This window comes from Protobothrops mucrosquamatus, unplaced genomic scaffold, assembly GCF_001527695.2.
Source record: "Protobothrops mucrosquamatus isolate PMUCROS unplaced genomic scaffold, P.Mucros_1.0 scaffold3217, whole genome shotgun sequence".
NCBI classification, from domain to species: Eukaryota; Metazoa; Chordata; class Lepidosauria; order Squamata; family Viperidae; genus Protobothrops; species Protobothrops mucrosquamatus.
This window is the reverse complement of record NW_015389214.1, coordinates 64,058-88,757: the sequence shown is the minus strand read 5'-3', so window position 1 is coordinate 88,757 and position 24,700 is coordinate 64,058. Positions and strand designations below refer to the sequence as shown.

Genomic DNA, 24,700 nt, shown 5'->3' with positions numbered 1-24,700 from the left:
CATATTTATGACAATTGCAGTGTCCCGGAGTCACGTGGTCTCCTTTTGCGACCTCTGACAAGCAAACTCAATGGGGAAGCCGGATTCACTTAACAATCTTCTTACTAACTTAATAACTGGAGCGATTCACTTGACAAACGTGGTGAGAAAATTCGTAAAGTGGGGTAAATCTCACTTAACAAATGTCTCACTTAGCAACAGAAATTTTGGGCTCAGTTGTGATCATAGGTCAGGGACTATCTGTATTCCTAAACCTGTTATTTTGAAAAGGATTAGCATACAAAATTTCTCGGCAAGCGTTACTTTGTGGGTTAATACTTGCATTTGAAAAGCACAAGCTAAAGAAAATACAATTGGATCCTCTTGCTTTAAAAATCCCAGAATACAGTCAGTTCCGTTTTATATTCCCCCTTCCATATTTCCAAGTTCCTGTTGACACAATCAAATCAAATAGCCCTTTCCTTTCCACTTCCACCACAAACAGAACTCTCCAATTGTTCGTAGCCTTAAAGTCCGTTAACTATGGACAGAAGCCAATTACTTTTGCAGCAAGGCAGATCTAATCTTAAAGAAAAAAGGACTCCTAAATAAAAAGCAGGCGTAATTTGTTCCATAAAATCCAAGCCAATGCAAAGCCCATATAATTGAGAAAGTATAACTAGAAAAACTTGTTGGCAAATATTAATGGTTGTACGGTATGGATAAATATTTATTTAAAAGAGGCCTTTAGGTGTTTGATTTACTGAATGCTCATCAGCGCAAGCTACAACTAGTGAAGTGTGCCAGCCGTGCCCTTCTGTCTTTCCAAGAAATCGGATCTTCTTTTCTCAAGTCTGATTCCTTAGCTGGTTGCTAAGTTCTTGCAATTCCATCATCAAATTCTTCATTTCTGCCACTTCTTCAGCGAGGTCACTGGAAACGTCATCACTTACAGCATCTGCAAAATTTTGCTACACAAGAAAGTTGAAAGCAATTTTTTTTACGGGAAACCTTACTCTAAGTAAGGCACAAGATTTTAAAACAATCTAACCACAACCATTTCCATAACTTCAGAGATCTCATTTCTTTATGGCATCTACACAAGATTATTCCCATTTCCAAAGGCAGCATGCTGGTGTTCCTCTGTAGGTGACAAATGAGGAAGATCCCCCCATGCAATGTTAACCTGTTAGTTTTCCATCTGCAAGCCATATGAAGAAGATTTTAACATTTGGGTCAAAATTATATTAAAATAGAATTTTAATAGAATTTTACATTTTAAAATTAGAAAAGAGCAGAACTCCATTGCAAGACACAACGCGGCTAGCTTTCAAAACAGATTCTTGAGAGATTTCAGTGGAAAGCCTTGGGCAAGACCAGGGGTCTTCAAACTTGGCCCTTTTATGACTTGTGGACTTCAAATCCCAGAATTCCTCAGCCAGACAGGACGCACTTTAGATAAATTTCAGGACTTTTGTTGCCTAGCAACCTGTTCCATAAAGGAGTGTGCAAAACTGCTTTCCAGGATTAAGGTCTCACATAGCTTTGAAGTGCTTATCATGGGCTTTGCTATAAAAACAATAGCAAGGCCAGGGTAAACATTAACATTCAAAATTAAATTACATTTACTCTCCACAGTTAATGTGATTTGTTCTACAGCAAATTCATAATTAGTTCACTCTTACTATCAATTACACCTTGCTGACAACTTTAGGAGAACTCTGAGGACCATACCAAAGGCACTGGAGGCCTGACATATAGCCCTGGGTCTACACATTTTTATAAAGCCCTTGTGTATGTAATCACTGGTGGTTTTTTTTCAACTATTCAGTAGCTAGGTTCTGAACATTGACAAGAATGTAAGACAACATCTTTTAAAAATAACAGAATTGGGCATCAAAAGATCCATAATGGAAATGCTGGACAAGAATCTCTAGTAAACCTTACTAATCATAATGAAGTATCTCATCCACTTGGGACCGAAGTGAGAATCTGGCATTCTTTTGGATGTGTGGATAAAAAGAAACATGTGCAACAGAGAAGAGCAGAAACTATGACAAGCTTCAGGGGTGTCATTTCTCTTCTACTGTAACTTTAGATTGCATCTGCATCTGCTGCTGATAAAATTTGAAAGCTAGGCAAGAATGAATGGGATGAATGAACTATGAGATGCCCAATGAACAAAGGCAAGGATGCTGCATTCTCATATCTTTTGCAGTGGAAGCCAAATTCTATGAGTTAATCATATGGCAACTAGTGATCATGCAGGTTCTGACTGACTATATTGAGGAAAGCCAGAGAAGAAGTCATGAGTTTTCCTATCTTATTTTGTGACTTTTCAATCAAAATCATACACAAGCCCAACCAAACTTCGGGGCGGACTGGGATTATGGGAAGAGGTGCTAAGCACTCAATTTTGGCTCTGAGAGCAGAGTGTTTCCTCTTGACATTTACCTTTCTGGTCTCAACAGGACAGGTTCTACATTTAGGCAAGAAAAACCAAACGTACAGGTATAGTATAGGGGGTACCTTGCTCAATAGTAGTAACTGTGAGAGGGATCTCGGAGTCCTAGTGGACAATCACTTAAATATGAGCCAGCAGTGTGCTGCAGCTGCCAAAAAAGCCAACACAGTGCTGGGCTGCATTAACAGAGGGATAGAATCAAGATCACGTGAAGTATTAATACCACTTTACAATGCCTTANAAGAAGAGGGAGTCAAGCTATTCTCCAAGGCGCCTGAAGGCAGGACGAGAAGCAACGGGTGGAAACTGATCAAGGAGAGAAGCAACTTAGAACTAAGGAGAAACTTCCTGACAGTTAGAACAATTAACCAATGGAACAACCTGCCTCCAGAAGTGGTGAATGCTCCAACACTGGAAGTTTTTAAGAAGAGACTGGACAGTTATTTGTCTGAAATGGTGTAGGGTTCCTGCCTGAGCAGGGGGTTGGACTCGATGACCTCCAAGGTCCCTTCCAACTTTACTATTATTATTATTATTATTATTATTATTATTATTATTATTATTATTATTATTATTATTATTATTATTATTATTATTATTATTATTATTATTATTAATTCTACAGGTGCATAGGCCAGCTTTATTTCTTCTACTTTTATCCAAATGGATTTAATGATCTATTTTTGCTCCCTTCCATGCTTTTTTTTTCTCATGGGAGACCACTGTAAGAGATATCCTAAGTTGCTCCTAAGGGAGCAATGCCAGAGGTTCTTCCATCTCCTGACTCCACCTCTTCTCTTTATAACGGTTAATGACTGCATTTGTACTCTATCACTGGAAGCAAATGTCATAATGCAGGTGTCATTCAAAGTTGCTTTCTTAAAAAGTAGTCTGTTCTTTACAGATGTACAATAGAAAGGCATTTATAGCTATTGAATCCAATACAGTTCTCACAACTATTTTTTTTCTACAAATAGGGATACCTCTCCACCCCACCTTTCAGTGTAAAGAAGAGGTAATACAGTTCCTCCCATCCTAATGCCTTCCAGATGTGCTGTAACGCAGCTCCAATTTCCTAGCCATCTAGTCAATTATTGGCCATCTGATTAGAAATCCTAGGATTCATATTCTTAAGGTATTTAGAGTGCAAGAGATTGAGGAAAGTTGAATTAACAAAAGCAATAGCTCTTGAAAACATGGTGTTCTCTCTGTGTTTGTGTGTGTGTTCCAGAGAACCCTTTATGACATCCATCAGCCTTACCTTCGCTTTGGCTACCAAACCACGCAAGTTGAGTCGGGCAGAAGAGAGTATTGGCAAGGCTTCTTGGTAATTAGTTTTCATTTTGCTGCATTTCATTGCGACTGGAGTTTTAAAAGGCAAAACAAAGTTGGGTGAGTACCACAATAATAGCATGGTTATTATAAATGACTATTCAGCTCTCAGTTACTTCGATCTGGGCAGGAAAAGCTTCCTAATTCATTAAAAGGATCCATATAAACATTACACATAAGGCAACAGTCTGCAGTTGTTATTACAAAAAGGAGTTACTGACACTACAGCAATAATGTTGTCCCCCCCCCCCCAAAAAAAATATGTTGACTTTACATGTGGTCCAGAGGTATCACCGGAATGTAGAACTCTGTGATGTCATTTAAGGTTGCAACTTAAGTTGCTGAATTGCAAGAATTAATTTTTTATATATCTTAATTAATAATGCATACAATTAGAATGCTTGCAACGAAACATTGCAATGGTCCTATTCAGAATTCAGTCAGCTCTGTCCTCTTCTGTGATCTATCAGCCAACATTGATTGCTCTTGAAATGTGTTTCCCATCTTTTAACAAAATGTGCCAACTATCATGCCAGTTAATTCTTCTCTGTGGTTTGTAAATGATGCTATTTTGGTTACCTAAGTGTCAGCATCACAGTACTGGAATCTGCAAGCAAATGTTGCAGTGTGGAATACTCCATGTTATTCTTCCAGTCAGCCAAGTCCTCTTTCACAATACTTCATTGTCCTTCTCATCCCATGTTGGTTTTTACTCTTAGCTAGTTAAACTGTACAATTAAACGTCAGGTGTGTTCAACACCCAAGATTATTTATATCTAGCTCTGCTATGTTATAAAACTAATCTCCCTTCCTTTCCCTTCCCTTCCTCCATCCATCCATCCACTGTGGCTCAATAGAGCTTGGAGGTGCACATTTCCGTGCTCTCTCTTCTAGGGGGTGTTTGGGATTTTTAATTGTTTGCTTTTTGCACACACCCATACAAATGCAGAATATGAAATAAGATGCAAACAATGTGCTTTCTTTCTATTTTCCATTTAATGGGGTAAAGTACATTTTGATTATTGCAGGACCTTTGGCATCTTGAATCAGGAAAGAGACTACGGTATTTCATTTTGTTCTCAATATTTCGCAGTTAGAAAGTCTGAAAATGATGGCACCCAATTCTAAGCATCACTGACTATCCAGTTTTTTTTAATGGCTGCTCTATAACATGTGCCATTTCATTCACTGTAAGGTAGCCCAGTGTTTTGTGCTTTTGCATCTTTAATGTACCTCATGGCTTCTGATGATTGGAAGTGTCACCAGAGGTATCTGTAATCATGATGGCCACTTTTGTCTGCTTTATCAGGACGCTCATGACTATCGTGTTACATCATGGCATTAAATTTTATTTAAAGTCTTACAAATGAGAAGAGAAAACCAAATGTAACGCAATCATTTTCAGAATCGGATGGCCATTTAAACTTCTAGCTTGTGCCCTAGAAATACTAGAATTTTCTAAGTTCATTGTTATTTCCCCTTTTTTTAAAAAAAAAAATGAGATTTGGAACTGATGTTGAAACATGTATATGTGAAAATCTCTATGCTGTGATGTCAATATCCCAACATTGAGTTCTGTAATCACACTGGATTTCAGTTTCTAAAACCTCAGCAAACGCTAGAAACTGTGAAGGGCCTAAGTAAAGAAAATGAAAAAAAGTAAAAAATAAAGATATTCAACGCCTTGACTCAGTGTGCTAGAATAAAAATATATTTTATCGCTCCCTCCCCACTGTATCTTCTGTTCCTAATAACAAGAGAGTACCCAGAATTGTACTGTTTTCTCAACTTTCTGAGGGTTGGAGTTACTTTTAATTTCAACCTTTTCATTATTGCTTACTTTCTGAAGTGGTAGAAGCAGGTAAACCTGTCCTTGAGTCAAGCACAACTTATGATGACTACATGGAGAAAATAATGCGGTTTTTATGGCAATATAACAAAAGGTTTAGCATTTCTACTAAGTTTCCAAACACAACATGGCTGGCCAATTTTATTTTATTTTTTTTACTTTGAGATATATTTGCTACATCTCACTTCCTGTTCCCTCAACTATTTCCTTGGAAATTATATTCAGGTGTATGGTCTGCTATATACACTACTTGTTGTTTCGACAAAAAGAGCTTCAGAAATAGATAATCAGCTGCGACTTATATCAACATTTTTATACAGGACATACCGTGTGCAAGTTCTAGAGCATCTCTGGCTACTTTCTTAAAAGAGAAAGTATCTTTATCCCAGTCTCCTGATTGGATTTCACATTTGTATGCTTTGGTGAGATACTGCAATGCCTGCAATGACAGAGGTACTGTGAACTTAAAAGTTGCTTTACTTTTATGCGTACATGCAAATTCCCCCCCCCCCCCAAGCATACTGACTGGTAATACATTATTAGTTCCTCAGCTTTAAAGCAGCCTCTTTCTTTGCAGCTGTAGCACAGATGTTTTAGCTGTTTTTGTCTCTCAAGTATGACAGACATATAAGTAGCATATGGTTAAGAGACAATTTTTAAGTTAAAAAAAAATCTGTCTAGACAGATACATGTGACCCATATTTTGCTAGGTCATCGTATTTAAATGCAATTGAAAGTAAAAAAGCACTTGTATTTTCATAATTAGAGCCATTATGCACCTGAATAAGGTGCCAATTTTATTCTGAATTGATTTTGTAATTTGAAAAGAGCAATTTGGACTCTAAGGAGAAAGAAGTAGATATTCAAGAGAAAGAGCCTAAAACTAAGCAGAAGCAAATGAAGAAAGTTGTCTTTGGTAAGATGGGCAACATATTAATCGGATGGATGGATGGATGGATGGATGGATGGATGGATGGATGGATGGATGGATGGATGGATGGATGGATAAATAGACAGACAGACAGACAGATAAAAGAATGTCAATAAAATAAGTCTAGCAATTTTCTAAATCCAAAATTTTAGTCTCTATGCTAAAATTTATTCAAATCCTTCTCTATAATGTTTCAATTTTGGCAACCTATTATACATCACAGAATTTTGTATTTGATAATATCACTGCTGGTTTATGTTATTTTTCTCATAACTAATGGAACAGCATGCTGTTCTAATTACTCTGCTTCACAAATTGAAAAAAAATGTTTACAGCAAAAGGTTTATAAGGGTTGAGGGGATTAACTTAGAAAAAAAGTGGGCAAAGAGGAGATCAGAAAAAGACATATATATCATGCAAGACGCAGAAAGTGTGAACAGGGATAATTTTATCTTACTCTCAATATTAGACCTCCTACTCATTCATCTAAGTTAAATATGAGGAATTTCAGAACCAATAAAAGGAACTCAATTTTTATGCCTGGTGTTCAGGTGGTGTTAATGGACGACACAGATAGCGATAACTATTAATTTAATTTAATTTAATTTCATAATTCATAATTTGGGGTAGACACAAACAGAAGAAGGAAGAAAAAACATCGGAAAAAGGCTCTCATCTCTCCATAAATATCATGAAAACATGATAGCAACATGAACATGAGGAAGATGGAACTGGTTGTGCACAGTAGATATTAAACTACGAACTGATTAGTAGTTTTTGTGCTGTTATCTGGTTTGCGTAGTTTAAAGTATAAAAACATGTTACATTTTTCAGAACCTAGTTAAGTTCTTCTTGATTCCTGCTCATAGGGACACTTAAAAATTCCTGTGGCTCCCCAGAAAATTCCTGAGAAGGAATTTTCCACTGTGAAATGACTTCATGTTCTTCATACTTGGAGTTCAGAATACCAGCTTGTTCAGTTTTAGCCTGGCAGTTCCCATCTGGAATGTGATTGCTGACATACCCAAATGAGTCTCTTACTTATTTCTTTAGCCTTAAGTATGAGCAGAGAACTATGGCTTGTATCTCTCCTGGCAAGCAGTTTCATAAGCCACGATGAAGTCACAATTTATGGCTTTGACTTGTTAAGAAAGAAACAAATCCCAGTTCATGCATACTGCTAAACATACCATGGTTGGAACATGTCAGCTGTATCTGCTGGCAGGAAGAGCCAAGTGGAAGCAACTGGGCAATGTGCACAAACAGCTTATTCATTAGAAATGTCGCACAATGTGATAACTTAATGTAGCCCGTGAATTCCATTTCCTGATGCTCTACATGCCATCAATATTTGAGAGATGGAGATGATGCCAATCAGGCTACAGGCACTGGAAAAGCAAACAGTGACACTATCTTGCATCAAAGCAAAACAGAACAAAATCAAACAAAACAAGAGCTTACAGTGTTATGATGTAAGCCACACAGCCATCTCACCCTTTCAATTGACACATTTTGATGCTCAACTAAATACAGAAACAGTCCGAGTGGCAAAAATAAACCAACCCTTCTTTAACAAAAATAGCTTGGTTCCAGATGCTTCCTGACTTAAGAAATATAAAATGACACATGACTTTGACTCTTGGGAAATGGATGCCTGAAATGGAGTTTGCAAATCACCACAGAGATGACACTTCAGGGAGGATTAGGCAGGCTGGCATGGATCTCTACGAGGAACAGCCGCACGGCGTGATACGGATGAGAAGAAAGAGTTAGGTTACCAACATGAAGCTAGCCGACAGAAGGTTTGAATTCAGGTAAAAGATTCAGGATGAGTATAAACAAACACCCAGCAGAGCTCACTATTTTGGTGACACAGAAGGCTTCCCCCTCCCCTTCTTATTGAATAATAGCCTTATGAGCAATTCAGAATTTTTTGCAATTGGATCTAGGGCAGTGGTTCTCAACCTTTTTAATGCCGCGACCCCAACCGGTCGTAAGTTGATGACTAAACCGGTCGTAAGTCGATGACTAAACCACTCGTAAGTCGAGGACTACCCAACCGGTCGTAAGTCGAGGACTTTCCCTGCCCGGGAGCGCCGTGCATGCGTGGTTCCGCCCCCTGCGCCGGCCAAGGTGTAGCTGGCAAGCGGCAGAGACGGAGCAGGCCGACCACTAGCTGGCCCAGCCCAAGGGAGGTAAGGCACCCGCTGGAAAAGGGGAAAAAAATGGCGGACAGCCTTGCTTGGCGACCCCCATGAAATGGTCGATCGACCTCAAATGGGGTCCCGACCCACAGGTTGAGAACCACTGATCTAGGGAAAGATTCATGGAATCTCTGATGTCTCATTGCAACATGCTTGCAAGTCACTCAGATCATCTCTGAAAATAACAGTGAAGAACAATGCCTGTTCCTGTTTTATTACATGTTTTCAGTCATAGGTGCCTGAAGATATGGTCAAGGAGGATTCTGAATGACCACTTATCTTTGAGAGGATAAGAAACTGATTTTAGAAAGCTATGTCTCTCAGAAAGAATGGAAATAGTCCAGAGAATGTGCCTATTACAAAATATAGCTGCATGATTATTAATGGATATGGAAAATGAGACCAGATTATGGCAGTACAATTGTGCCCTTTCTGGGTTCAATTCAAAGTACTGGCTTTAATCCTTAAAACCTCTTGCAGTTTGGGACCAAGTTATCTGCAAAACCAATCCACCCCCACAGATCTATTGAAACCTTAAGAATCTCCGCTTGAGATCTTCATCCAGGCCATCTCATCAAAATATATCATGTGGTTGAGTCCTTCACACACTTTTAAAAATTATGATTTTAGGGCTGTAAATTTAATCTGCTTTTTAAAATCTGTCATTTTTTAAAAAAATGATATATTGAACAAGGGGAGGGGAAAGAATCTACAGCCCTCAAGCTCTTCTTTGTGGTCACCATGGCTGAAAATTGATGGAATTATATCTCGTTATGTTAATGAAGGAAGTAATATGAAAATTGCAGCATGGGATCTGCAATAAGCTTAACTAGCTCTAAAAACATGTCTAAAACAAGGAAAAAGGCTAAAGAATGTTAAGTATGCCTCTAACTATCAAATGCTATCAAGTTCAGCTTTATCATTTGGTTATTGTTTTTTCCTTAATGCTGTATGCTACAATGTATTCTTTTTATTGTTTATTTTATTTATTGTTTATTTTATTTTATAGGACTGCCCGTCGATCCTATATGGCACAGCCAATGGCCAAACAAAAGAAGAATTATTTTTCATTATCTGTTGGCACAGGTATTTCTCCTCCCTGTTCTATTGTAATGGAATCAGATAACTTAAGCAGTGTTTCTCAACCTCGGCCACTTTAAGCGATGTGGATTTCAACTCCCATAATTCCCCAGCCAGCGCAGCAGAATTCTGGGAGTTGAAGTCCACACCGCTTAGTGACCAAGGTTGAGAAACACTGACTTAAGGAGTTCTTTAAATTCCATAGTATTCTGAATGCTGCAAACATTACCTTACATTCAGAGTTTAATGCTTCTTTTATATCAATACGGAGAGGGAGTAACACCTCCTCCCACCAAAGAATTAAGGAAAAATTTGAATGTGTGCTATCGATTTGGAACTCAGGAAAATCAGATGTTCAAGGCTCAACTCCCCTTCTCAGGTGGTCTTTGAAAAAGAGAAAGGGGAAATTCAGATTTTGCTTTTGATGTTTTGTCTTTCATCCCAAGAAGAAAGAGCCTCTCTTCTCAGTCTAATTTCTGCCAAGTAAGAAAAGCAGCCCAGCCCAGAGAAAAGTTGGAGAATCATGAGAAAATAGTTACCGAGGAAAATGTGGAGCTAATTCAGATTATAATTTTCTTTATGTTACAGATTGATCTGAGCTGCTTGTCTGCATCCTTGTTCCTATCTGAATTTTGTGCATGTATGGATGTGTGTTTCTGCCTGGAAAATTTAGCAGTTGAGTTAAGGTCTGCAGGAGTAAAGATAATTTGTCACTTTTCTCCATTATCTTCAAAACCTATTTAGTTCCTTAACCTTAATATCTGTAATAAAAAAAAAGTCTGACTTTACTGAATTAACCCATTCATTCTGAGAGGTCTTTAACTTTAGAAATGCCCTGTCAAATTTAGTTACTGAGAAAAAGAAGTGAGGATGTTTTCCTACTCTGCTCTCTGTAATTCAAACCAAAACAAAGGGGCCTTGAACTTGTGTAAGGTGGATGATGATAACAAACCAAAAAGGCTCTCCCAAAGGGTAAGGAGAGTGTGTAAGAAATGTAGATCTAGGAATCCCTTCATGGACCCAATCAGGAGCCCATTCCACAACCTCTCCAGGCACACATGCTCTTGCAAAGAGACCACTCTATTATAATAAAATACAATAGAATATTACTATGTGGTGGGCAGAAAGCTGTTGGTGATCTTACAGCACTGGCTAGTTATCCAGTTTCTTCAAATAAAATGCCCTACTAGATATACCTTGATTTGATTGTAAGCAAAGCATTCACAATATAACATTCTTTAACAAGAGAGTACAGGTAGTCCTCGACTTACAACAGTTCATTTAGTGACTGTTTGACATTACAGCACTGAAAAAAGTGACTTATGACCATTTTTTTCACACTTAGGATTGTTGCAGCATCCTCATGGTCAAGTGATCAAAATTCAGACGCTTGACAACTGACTCATATTTATGACAGTTGCAGTGTCCCGGGGTCATGTGATCACCATTTGCGACCTTCTGACAAGCAAAGTCAATGGGGAGGCCAGATTCACTTAACAACCATGTTACTAACTTAACAACTGCAGTGATTCAGTTAACAGCTGTGGCAAGAAAAATGGGGCAAAACTTTTTTGTTATACGTTAATTTAAAAATTGGAAAAAAAGGCTGTAAAATGGGGCAAAACTCAACAAATGTCTCAGCAACATCAATTTTGGGCTCAGTTGTGGTCATAAGTCGAGGACTACCTTATATTCAGGAGAGGTGAGGTGGGCCTTAAATGTGAGAACATGCAAGTGTCCTCTTCAGAAAAACTAAACAAAAAGATCCACCTCCTCACAATTAGACTACTAAATTTAAAGTCATCCTTTTTTCTATCTTAATACTATGCTGCAGCCAGAACCACTTAAAAGCTATTCTTCAATACTAAGTGAAGGACTTGATAACCCTGGCCTGTATTCATGTCACTTTGGGATCTAATGACCAGTATGTATGAGAATTGAGATTTCTGCACTTTTAAATATGATGCACTTATTATTTTTAAGAAATTGTGTCATTCTCCTAGATATTTTAGCAAACCTACAGTTTCAGTGTCAAAAAAGGGGGAAGGGTTGAGGGGTTCTCAAATTTTTAGCAGTTTTTATGAGTGTATAGGGCAATTTTGAAATTTTGCACTGTATTATTCTATACTAAGCTAGAGAACTGTTTATATTTGAGCCTGACAAGCTCTCTTTGGTCATCCTGAATTAGCAATAATATTAATTGATATTCTGTTGCTAGGATACTAGAACTCAACAGTTTAAAACAAGGAAGCTGAAGTCACATCAAGGAAACGATTCATCTTGTATTTTGTGTTCTGAAGTGAGAAATTGGAGATATTTATGCGAGAATTATGCAATCTGGAAAAAAAACTGAGAATGATGTAGCCAAAATAGATAGCCTCAGTGGAAAGCACATGATTTAGCCATTGGTTTCCTTTGGCAGTGGATAAAGATGCTACAACATTTGATCAAAGAACGAATGTGCATATTTCAACTTTTTCACTATTTCTTCATCTTGCTTTATTCATTACAGCTTTAGAAAACCTAAATACAATAAAATATTTTCACAAATCAAGGGTGAACTCTTTTGTTGTTCCATATAGTGGGCCCCCAAGAATTCACAAAAAGGATTGACTGATATACCTTGTCTGGGTCAATGATTTCATCGATATTTAGGGAAGTATTGTCCAGTATAAACCCATGATCATGAAACAATATTTTGACAATGTTGCCGTTCTAAAATTATACATCTGAAGGATGAGGTTTTTTGGAACCAAAGAGTTGAAATAGGCCATTTAGTCCATCAAATTTCAATGCAAAAATAAAAATTAATTTACAAATAAAACACCTTACAAAAGCATATTGAGCCTCTGACTGAACGTCTCACTAAGAAAACCCATTAGCCCATAAAATGAATGTTAATCAGTTATAGGAAAGATAAAACTATATCCCATTTTGTCTGTCCACTGTGCCAACAAAATGGATGACTCTCCTGCTGTTTGCACATATACCTAAATCTCCTCCAGATGGTTGGGAGATTTCTCTAGTTGATTTAGTGGATATTGGAGGATACAGTGGTCGGGCAGGGAGAGAAAAATAGAAAAATTATTTTATCAGTAGAAGTTCACTTGTATAACATTGGATACAGGCCACAAGTAGAAACGCTCCTTGTTTTAAAAGAGTATTTATTATTTCCTCTCTTACATGGGGAAGTCTCTTCCAATGGCTTTAGCAATACTGCTGTCTCAAATGTAGCCTAGGAATGCATTTAAAATGAGAGGGAAAGTGAAATTACAGAAAAAATATACCAAATTTCTAGATTAAGACTTGGAGCAAAAATACTAGCTTTATTTATTTACTAGTTTATGAAAAGGAGAATCTCTACAGTTTGAAAGGGAATTGGACTAGTGGACAATTTTATTTTGCCTCTTTCAGATTGTAATTACCCAACGTTTGCCTAGAATCAAGGCACCAGGAGATAAGAAATTACACGGGAGAAAAAAATCCTTTTTTTTATGTACTTCCCTGCCCCCACAAGAAAAGAAAAGAAATGACAAAGGAAGTGCTGTATAAATATATGACTGTAAGGGAGACAAATACAAGTGAAAAAAGAATTTTAAAAAATGTGCATAGTAAAACACATACAAACCTTGTCTTTTTCTTTTTCCTGTTTAATCTCTTGGCTATCTCCCACACAGGATTCCTATGTCTACCTAACATTTCTAATGTTATTTATTATATTTCCTTTCCATTTTCTGCATTCTGCTAAGCATCTCGTTTTACTCTCACATGTCTGCTTCTCACTCATCTTTCTTATCTTTGTTCTTTTTTTCTACAGTTTCCTCAGTCCTCTCCATATATGGAGGAAGGATGTCTCACACACACATCAGAGAAAGGTACAGCTGCAGTACAATAGTGATGTGTCGGCAATGCTAAAGGATCAGACTGACCACATAGAACAGCTTAATAAGTGATCCCATACTTGGGGCTTCTATTTGCCTTATTTTAAACAGTAACAGTTTAATAATTGGAAACATTCTCTTCCGCCAAAGACTGCTGCATGGAGATAATGATTCAGCTATTGAAATTCCAAAGGAAGACTGAAATGTATAAATCATTTTGCAGAAGACATATTGCTTAAAAGTAATATTTAGCACTTTGGTAATGCCAGAATGAAACATTAAAAAACTGGCGAGACCATTCCCTACGTCTAATAAAGCAGATCAGCTATTCTGTGATTAGCACATCTTAAATGAATAAATACTATCTTAAGCAAGTCTGGAATCACAAGAAATAATTAAATTCATCTCTGCCTGAATGTGTATTTTTCATGCTAAGAGGGAAAAGTCTGTTATTTTATCTCGGTGCTCCCTTCATTATTTTTCTCTTTTTATCCATCTTTAAAATAAGTAACCTTGCTAGTCAAGTCGCCAAACAAGCTGGTAATGGAATGTAAAATTCAAGCAAAGGATATTTCATGAACCAATCGTATTCTCACATAGGATACATCAAAACCATAATATCAAATATGAAAACACGTATCTGTTCTGGTAGTAGAGGCATATTCTGTCATTAAGGTTTACCTTTTCTATGTCTTCACAGTTCTCATTCTGCCCGTTTTCATAAAGCTTAGCATATAATCTCCAGATTTCTCCATCACTTGTCACTCGAGAAGTCACTCTACCGAAGAGAGCCTGCAGTTTTCCCTTTAATCCTTTGGCTGTCTCTCCATTTCGGTCATCTACTCCGTCCATGACTACTTTTACCAGAATCTTAAGTACCTTAAAGGGAAGGAAATCGTTAATTATAGTTTGACTCCCATAAAGTTGAGTGGAGTTTCCAAAATGTTTGCTAATACATGGTTCAATTGATCAGAGCTGGAATTAATATCTTAAATGACTGGATTAATTTATTAAAATAGTAATCTATTTGAAGGTGGTACAAGATGTTATAATTGTGTAACAGCATTATCTAATTATTTCCTCTGAAGATGCCTGATGAATAATACTATAACAAATATAATTATAAAACAAAGGAACGATCTCCTTAGCTGCTGTATTTAACAATATTTAAACATTGTTAAATATTTTCCAGGGATACTAACAATCAGTAACAGAAATCTGAATTCTATGTGTCTCTTTGAGGTAATATCAACATCGCAAAAATATCAAACTGTATGATAGCAGAATTGCTCCTCCCCTTGACTTTCCAACACATTACTGCAGAACTGTTTCTGCAATATTAACATCCCACACCCCCACACAATTATCCTTTTGCCATTGCACTAGAAAAGGCAAAAACAGTATGGAAGATGGAATGCTATCTATCCATTAGATCAGGGGTGTCAAACTGCCGGCCCGCAGACCGGTTGCATCATGCATTATGCGGAGATCGTGCTCACCCCAGCTCCGGCAATGCAAAAAAAATTTGCGATACATCGTGACAAGTCATGTGACGCGGCGAGTTTGACACCCATGCATTAGATGAATGGGGGTACGAGAACCAAGTACTGGCTTGGCTGACTTCCATCCCCTCCAATGCCTATACTGTCTAAAGCAGTGGTTCTCAACCTATGGGTCGCGACCCCATTTGGGGTCGATCGACCATTTCACGGGGGTCGCCAAGCAAGGCTGTCCGCCATTTTTTTCCCCTTTTCCGGTGGGTGCTTTACCTCCCTTGGGCTGGGCCAGCTGGTGGTTGGCCTGCTCCGTCTCTGCCGCTTGCCAGCTACGCCTCGGCCAGCGCAGGGGGCGGAACCACGCATGCGTGGTGCTCCCAGGCAGGGAAAGTCCTCGACTTATGACCAGCTGGGTAGTCCTTGACTTACGGCCGGTTTAGTCCTCAACTTACGACCGGTTTAGTCCTCGACTTACGACCAGTTTAGTCCTCGACTTACGACCGGTTGGGGGGTTGCGGCATTAAAAAGGTTGAGAACCACTGGTCTAAAGGAATAGTCTCTCCCCCCCTCTCTCTCTCTCTCACACACACACACACAAAGAGGGTGCTGTAAAAAACATGCACTTCACATCTGGTTACTCAAGAGCCACTGCATTGGCTTGCCTCTTCAGGGGCTCTTGGCAGAGAGGGAAAGTGCATGATGATACAAAGTTAGAAGCCGAGGACCTTATGTGCATTTGAGTTGACAGCTCAGAGGAATTCCTGGGTAATACACTGTTAATTTTCAGGCCACAGGCCTAAAGGCTCTCCAAAGAAGACAAATGCTAAAAAAAAGTAAAAGGAAAGTACAAGAAAAAAAGAAATGTTGCAACTGAGGTAATTAGTGGAGTTCATAAGTATATGTGTTTTCTGAGAAAAGCAAAGCTAAACTGGGTGAGGCTGCTATTTCCTCCCATCAGAACTGATGGGAGACAGGTATCCACTGCTTATGCTGTAGAAAAGGATCATTTTTTACTAGGTCTTGATACAACCTGAAACAGAAACAGTTATATTTTTGAATGATTTTCTAAGGACTTCTAAAATTCTAAAGCAGGCAACCTAAGATACTCAACATGCTTTAAGTTATTATTCTTTGTAATGAGTCATATTATTTAAAATTAGACACGTGAATAAAAAAGATGGGCATCTCACCTGGACATCTTTATACTTTTCTTGTAAGTCCATAAGCCTGTGATAAGCTTTAATGGCTTCCGAAAATTCTCCAATATCTGCACTGGTTAGAATGTAATTTTCCCAAATCTGCCAATGCTCATAATTACATTTGAGAGCTTCCTGAAGAGTCCGAAATGCTTTTATTCTGGTTTAAAAAGAAAAAAGAAAAAATATCTAGCATTAATTAATTATAAAATGGGCACACTTTGTTTTTCCATGAAAGGCTTCCCCATTTGCTTGCTTAGAATCTTTTCATTTTCTTGTCATAGTGAAAAGAGGTGAAATAAACTCCTGTCTTTGCCACAAAACCATCATTAACTGGGGGGGGGGGTTATATATAATTTTATATATAATCAGAGTGAGTCATGTGGTCTTTGGCATCTGAAAATCTGGACCTGGAGCCAATGAACCTTTATTCTAACAACTGAGTTGAGTATCAGATGCTCTCCAATCATATTCTCAAAGACTATCACAACCAGTCTGGTTTGAGCAAATAGAGCAGTGGTGGCGAACCTATGGCACGGGTGCCAGAGGTGGCACTCGGAGCCCTCTCTGTGGGCACACGTGCCGTTGCCCAACCTTGCCTCCCCCCGTGACCCCCTCCTCACCAACAGCCCCCCGGAGGAGAATCGCCTCCGAGCGTGGCCCATGTGGAGCAGCGCAGCGAAGGACATGGCAGCCAGGCAGCATAGACCCTCACGCCCTATCATGCACAGTTGATGTTGTGGGGCACGGGCAGAGGGCGTGGCCACCATGGCGCTGCTGGGCTGCCTGGGTGATCTGCGGCAGGCCCTGGAGGCTGTGAGTGGCCCTGTGGGCAGGCGGGGTGGGGGCAGGGTGGGGGAGAGGCAGGGGATGGAGCGGGGGCGGGGCCAGTTTTGGGGCACTTGTTTTCTAAAATGTTCGCCATCACTGAAATAGAGGCATTGGTTCAAAGATATCTAATGATTACTTCTAAAGAGTTTATTAGCTGGAAAGCTTCTTTAGGCTATTTCTATGTTAACATGGAAAGTTGCTGAAAAGGACATTTGTTTCAAGAGGACCCTTGAGCATCTTGGAATCTCTTTGCATCTATTTTCTGTTCCTTGCAATCTCTGAGGCAACTGCATCTTTCAGTCTGCTTATTCCATAAATACGTCTAAAGACCTCTTGAACTTATTTATGGCTTTTGGTTCAATGCATCCTCTTAGCAATTTGTTTCCTGTGTATACAATACTTTGTAAGCTCCCTACTGGTTTTCTCGTTTTCAGTGTCTTTTGAGAAAGTTGATAAATTGTTTTTCATGATATGAAGAAAATAAAAATACCCTTTAGCTTGTTTTCTGAAGATGCATTCCTTTAAGCAGAAGATTAATGGAACATAGTCGAAGCAACAAAAATTATCTTGACAATTGAGTTGTGCTTCTGAAAAGCTGAAAGCTGTTTTATCAAGAAGATATGCAACCGAATTATTGTTACATAAATGAAACAACCATACCGAATTAAGATATCAAGTCCATTCAAAAGATTTATGAAAGGTACATTTCCAGGAAAATGAAAAGATAACTTAATATTGAACAGCCAATTTTCACGATGAATATTGGAACAACACAAATACAAATCATTAGTCATATCACCTGTTTAAAACAAGATACATTCAGATTTAGGACAGGATTCTGGTTTAAATAAGAATGATGCTATGCATCTAAATATCAGTAGTCACCTTCTCTTGCCAGCTGCGCATTATTTAAACCAGCATCCCCCAACCTTTTGGGCACCAGGGACCGGTTCCGTGGAGAGAGGTTTTTCTGCGGACCGGAGGGGGCGTGGTTTCGCTTGCTGCCTGTATCTCGTGGATGGGACTTCGCTTGTTTGTGCAGCCCAGTTTCTGGTATGCCATAGACCGGGGATTGGGAACCCCTGATTTAAATTAGTTCACAACAAAAATAGGATCTTGAAGTACTCTTTAAACCTCAATAGCAAATAGTCAAATTAATCAGCTAACATAAAATGTACAGACAGTCCTCGATTTACAACAATTCATTTAGTGACTGTTCGCAGGGACCTAAGACCGTTTTTCACCCATATGACCACTGCAGCATCCCCATGGTAATGTGATCAAAACTTAGATGCTTGGCAACTGGTTCATATTTATGATGATTGCCGAGTCCTGGGGGGTCATGTGATCATCTTTTGCGACCTTCTGACAAGTAAGCTTAACAACTGTAGTGATTCACTTAACAACTGTGGTAAGAAAGGTCACAAAATGGGGCAAAATTCACTTAACTGTCTCGCTTAGCATCAGAAATTTTGGGCTCAATTGTGCTTGTAAGTTGAGGACCACCTGTAATATAATGATAATGTTGTTGTACAATATAACTAGAAGAGGCACTGGCTCCAGATGTACTGATATGACAAAACATGACTTCCAAATTGGTTGTGGGTGGGAACTATGGGAATTGTGGTGCAACGAATCTGGAGGACAGTATATTGGGTACAGCCCTGGATGCGGCTGCTTCTATAATACTTTGCTTCCTGGCTGTATCTATATCTATATCTATCTAAATCTATATGTGTGTTTGTGTATGTGTGTGTAATACTTTGCTTCCTGGCTAGCTATCTATCTATCTGTGTGTGTGTGTGTGTGTGTGTGTGTGTGTGTGTGTGTGTGTGTATGATATGCCAAGCACAGATAGCCCTTCTACTACCAGCTTCACTGTGAACTTGAAATCCTAATCAATTGTACACTGTGCAATATTTTTTCTACTGTAACATTTGTGGGTGCGGCGAGATCTAAAGAGTTGCTTTTCTTTCCAAAAGTTTTTTTTCGTGATATAATCTCTGACATTCTAATGATATTTATGATGGGAGGCCAAATGAGCTTGGATTTGTGGTGATAAAGAGGATCCTGAAGGCAGTATATTCAGAAGCTGAATGTTATTCCGGAAAGGCCAGAGTGAGAGGAAACCAGGGCTGTTTATTTTGGAAGGAAGAATTAGAAAACCGCTTTGATGCACTTACTTCTGTTTCAATCTGATATATGCCGTAGATAGATTGTTCCAAGCCTCCGCATTCTACAGTCAAAATACACACAGGTCTTAGCATTAAACTATCACAGAAGGGATAAACATTTAAATGCAAATGATATTCACACAAACACAAATATTGAATTTACACCCCTCCATCAATGTGTGCAAACCAACCATTTATAAGAGGAGAGTTTCAAGCATGTACCACTGTCACCTGTTAGGATATGCAAAGCTCAAGTACCCTGACACAGTTTCTGATGCAAACAACAGATGCTAATAAAAGAACAAAAGACCAACATAAATAATGGCAATGTGGTCACAGAATATTCTATCATCATTTCTCAAATAATGATTTTGGGAAGTCTTTTTACAACCAAGACCTGGTAATGTCTTGCAAAATGAGGGGGGGAGACTATTACCTAGGACTTATGGTGCCATATCATATTTCTTATTTAGAAAGAAAGATGTCATTTAAAATCAAGGAAGAGCAAGCTTTCAAATGGTGAGCACCATCATAAAAATTCCTAGAACGCGGAATAAGGATTATAAGGATAAAAAGTTAGGAATCTTTAAGTATATTTTTCAGTTTTAATGGACAAAATCCCATACGAGAACACAGAGTTTTTAAAAGTTTTGGCTACCCTGTGAGCATTTGGCACTTTTATATTTGCGTATGTGCGCATATGTCCATTACATGTATAGCTGGTGCATTATAACATATCTTGTACATGCATATACAGTGCATCTGCACATAATTAGGGCACAGATAACACACTCTGTAACATATATGCACACTACGCAGCTGGGTAGATACAGTGAGACCTAAAGAACTCAACTAATCTCTACAGATAGTCCTTGATTTACGACCACAGTTGAGCTCCAAATTTCCATTGTTAAGCAAGACAGTTGTTAAGTGAGTTTTGTCCCATTTTATGACCTTTCTTGCCACAGCTGTTAAGCGAATCAGTGCACCTGTGAAGTTAGTTAACACTTGTCAAGTGAATCTGGCTTCCCCACTGATTTTGTTGGTCAGAAAGTTACAAAACGTGATCACATGACACCAGGAGACTGCAAACGTCATGGACACGAGCCAGTTTTGCCAACCGTCTGAATCTTGATCAAGTGACCGCAGGGACACTTCAATGGTTGTAAGTGTGAAAAAAAATGGTCATATGTCACTATTTTAGTGCCATTGTAACTTCACTAAACGAATGATTGTAAATCGAGGACTATTACTAAAACAATTCCTCCATGGTTGTTAACTGCTGCTTTTTTTCTGCAAGGAATTTTTGTCTGACTCTCAAACATAAATTCATTGAGAAATCCACCAACTTTACATGTTCCATAAAATGTAGGAAATGATAATAAAAGGATTTTTAATCAAAGCACCCCTAAGGGCCGTTTTTCCTTTTACATTTACTTACATCAGGTTCCAACATCACACAGCGCTGAAAGGCCCGGGAAGCACCTTCGTAGTCTTCCAATGCTAAGTAGGCACAGCCTAATGAAAACCACACCCCCAACTGAAAGAAAAACAAAACAACATAGATCAAAGCAGCCTTTCCCAGCCTAACATCTCCCTGCCTCGTGCATAGACTACAAGACAGCTAGGACCATATTGACTGAGAATTACGGAAGCAAAATGGGGAGGACTGAGAAAATGTAGAACAGTATTTCTCAACCATGGCAACCTTCAAGTCAACTCCCAGAATTCCCCATGCTGCCAAGTTGCCAAGATTGAGATACACTGCTGTAGGATAACAGTGGCAACTAAAATTTTGACATAAACCTAGCAGGGACATGTTCTAAAGAGGGCACTGGATATCTTTCCTGTTCTCCTCTCCCAGATCATTACCCTGATGAAAAGATATTTTAATACAAGAGCACACAGTGATTTGCTAAACTTCAGTTGGCTCCAGGAGTTTAGGTTTGTTTCCCCTTCATAACCAACAGCAAATGTTTATACCAGCAGGATCAGGCTGATCTTCTCTGGGTTCACAAGCTAAAAGGACAAAAGCTGAGAAGGAATTCTCTAATTTTCATGACAAAGCCATTTTTTTGAAAGCAAGAGGGAAGCTGGCATAAACCTTTAAGGCTAGGAAATCAGCAGCTACATAACTGTTGAATCAAATAGGTGGGAGAAAGAGGACTAGCATTTAAACCTGGGGGCCAGTATACATAGCAGGCGGGATTCCGGATGCTCTTCAAAGGAGAAGTTCCCTAATTCTCTAACGTAAACTACTTATCTTACTTTGTTGTGCCTAATTTGGAATGAGGAGTAGCCAGAAAGTTTAATGCTACACTTGATCCAAAGTCTTGACAACCGGGCCTGGTTAATTCTTGGATGGGCAACTACTCAAGCAATACTAAGGCTAGAGTAAGAAGTGAAAAAACATGCCAGAAGAGGCCCTGCGCTTAACCAAGAAAATTGCTTGGAGTTATCCATGAAGTTACCAGGGGTTGACCATGAGTCAAGGAGACTTTACCTTACTTTTCTGTAAACATAAATTCAAATAGTCCCTGTATTTTTTTCTTTTTCTTAATTTATATATTTTCATGTTTATATTTTACCTTTGTTATAATCTCTACTAAAATTTATATATATAATGTATAATGTACATGATATGATACATGGTATTCAGAGAGCATGCTTGGAAATAAAATGAAACCTGTAAGCAAACTGAGGACATTTAATTTTGTAACTTCAAAGGAATTTGTAGTCTCACTAAATAACTACTCAATTTTTTTTAAAGTCACATCCTTGTGCACAAATAAGTCCAATAAAAAGACACCCCCTGCACTTCCTCATTCCTTGAGAATGACTTAATATGAATTTCCCCTTTAGACAAAAAAAATCCCAAAACCCTCTATTCAAAGCATAAATTTTGAGATGCAGAGCTGGGTTCCCCAGAAGGGGAACATTACATATATATTCAATATCAAGTTACATAATGAAAAGCCTTTTGTATGCAGAATGGCCTGATTCAGATATAACAAATGGGGTCTAAAAAAATCAGGAAAAGGCAGATTTCAGGTTAGTTGGATCCACTTTATTCTTTTTCTAGAATATCTAGGTGATTCTAGAGTCAAATGCAAAAACATGCATTTAAAATTAAAAGTGCTGTGGTTCCAGAAGTTTGCTCTAAAAAAACCAGAATTTCAATGGCACTAACACTTTTAGCAAAAGCATTATATTTTTCTTCAGCAATTTAGAACAAAGTGATGTTATCTTGTCATTATTGTGAAGCTGTTTAGATTTTTAAAAAAGACTCTTTACTATCTATTGGAAACCATACAGAAATAAACCAGAAATTTCCAGTCTACTCTCTGCAATAAATCTTAACATCTAAGCCATGGAACACGTGTGTGTCAGCCTCTTCCCTCTCCATTCCTTCTTTTCATCTTCCTACTACCTATGTTAGCTTTTTAAGTCATTGCTTCTTATAATGTCCACATATTAAAGCTAGGTTACGGCATCTCTTCACATCAAGAAATTAAACACTGAAATCCTAAAGTAATTCTTGGTAATTTTTACATGGAATTGGACTGATGCCCTATGGTCTGTGTCTTACCTTTGCAGATAGTAATGTGAATTTGAAANCCGGATCTCCCTTCCTTCCGCCGCGCCCTTAAGACATGGCTATTTCAACTAGCAGGACTGGCCTAAGGGGAAATTTTTAGCGGGGTTTTAAAAACAATTTTAAATTAACAAAGGCCAAATCTAATATTTCATTTTAATTATGTTTTTTAACGATAGTATTGGGGTATTTTTTGTATTTGTTTTTATCAGGCTGTCAGCCACCCTGAGTCCGCAAGGAGAAGGGCGGGGTAAAAATTCAATTAAATAAATAAATAAATAAAAAATCAGAAGGGAGCTTGCTTCAATCGCCTTAATCATGAAACAGACAACTGACTTTTCTTAGGCTGTTTTATTTGAAAATGGAATCCAGATTAAAGGACAATGCTTTTCTCTTTTTTTTTTTTGCACTTCTATCTTCTTAGAAGAGGCAGGAGTAATTTTATAGAAATAAGGGCTTTTTCCAATGATAAAAAGGGTATGCCACAGAACTGCAGGAAATGTATTTAAGTTATCTTTGTACATTTCAGGAGGCCTTACAGAGGGCCAACAGAGAGAAAACTGCAGAAGAATATCAGACTGAGAGAAGCCATGACTTCCGGAGGCAATTATGGAATGGGATCTGGTAAATCACTCAGAGCTGTGAAAAACCAGAAGCCTTTCATAATCACAACTTTTAGAGAAAGGGTTCTGATAGCAAGCTGTTTCCCTGAATCTCAATAGCCAGCATGAGGTGTCATTTCCAATAAAATCCTCTTCCTAAAGCAAGCATCTTAACCAGTTTGTGAAAAAAATTGGCTTAATATTAAGATCCTCATAAAGATAGGATCATTAATTAAGGCTTTCTCCCAAAACTCCTGTTCCTGCTTTTTCCGATTAGGGACTATTTAAGAAGATGGCATTAACAATATTTATTTGTCTGTCTGTCTGTCTGTCTGTTTGGAAAATTTTATTGCCACCTACTCGCTCAGTGACTCAAGGAGGCTTACAGGAAATAAAAACACAATATAAAAGAAATAAAAATAATAAAATAATAAAAATAATAAAATACTAACTCACCCACCGGTGACAACGCACACTCGTACCAGCTATTTAATGGGCTCCATCCCGCTCTGGATTCCCCAGGCCCACTGGCAGAACCACATCTTTAGAGCCTTCCAAAAGAGTGTCAAAGGGGGGGGGGCAGTCTAATTTCTGGAGGGATGATATTCCAGAGGGAGGGCGTCACCACGGTGAAGGCCCTTCTTCTGGGTCCCATCAGGTGTATCCTCTTAGGGGATGGGACCTGCAACATTCCTTGCCTCCCCTGCTCAGAACATCTATATTCTCAACATACTTTCCTGTATTTTCAATCTTAAAATGCTGTCAAGGCATAACTGTCTCTCACCATCAAGAAGGTATGGGGAAGAAGGTATGACATTTCCTAAATGCTTCCCCAGGGGACACTGAGGAAATAAAGGCTGAGAACAAAATATTCAGCTACTATAGTGCAAGAGAACGGCTGACTTTGAACTGAATGCTTTGAGTTCAGAACTGAAGGAACAGCATCAAAATTTAATTTTTATAACATTTTTAGATGTTATCTACCGGAAAGGGATGATGATCCTGGCATTTATGCTTTTTTCTTTACAAAATGTCTGGCACCTGAACTCCATGAACCAAAGAAATTCTGTGTTATGGAGCTTCAGT

General features: G+C 38.4%; 1 protein-coding gene across 1 annotated transcript in view; it reads right to left on the bottom strand.

Moving 5' to 3' along the window:
- Nucleotides 1–681: 681 nt before the first annotated feature.
- Nucleotides 682–24,700, bottom strand: part of LOC107297283 (tetratricopeptide repeat protein 27) — a gene marked incomplete at its 5' end in the record, with an annotated part of 87,378 nt that continues 63,359 nt past the window's right edge. Inside the window, 7 exons of the mRNA XM_015826645.1 lie at nucleotides 682–950; nucleotides 3,705–3,805; nucleotides 5,952–6,063; nucleotides 14,402–14,599; nucleotides 16,407–16,572; nucleotides 19,427–19,479; nucleotides 20,859–20,957. Coding sequence (XP_015682131.1) covers nucleotides 828–950; nucleotides 3,705–3,805; nucleotides 5,952–6,063; nucleotides 14,402–14,599; nucleotides 16,407–16,572; nucleotides 19,427–19,479; nucleotides 20,859–20,957 — 852 coding nt within the window. The remainder of the gene's footprint in view (nucleotides 951–3,704; nucleotides 3,806–5,951; nucleotides 6,064–14,401; nucleotides 14,600–16,406; nucleotides 16,573–19,426; nucleotides 19,480–20,858; nucleotides 20,958–24,700) is intronic.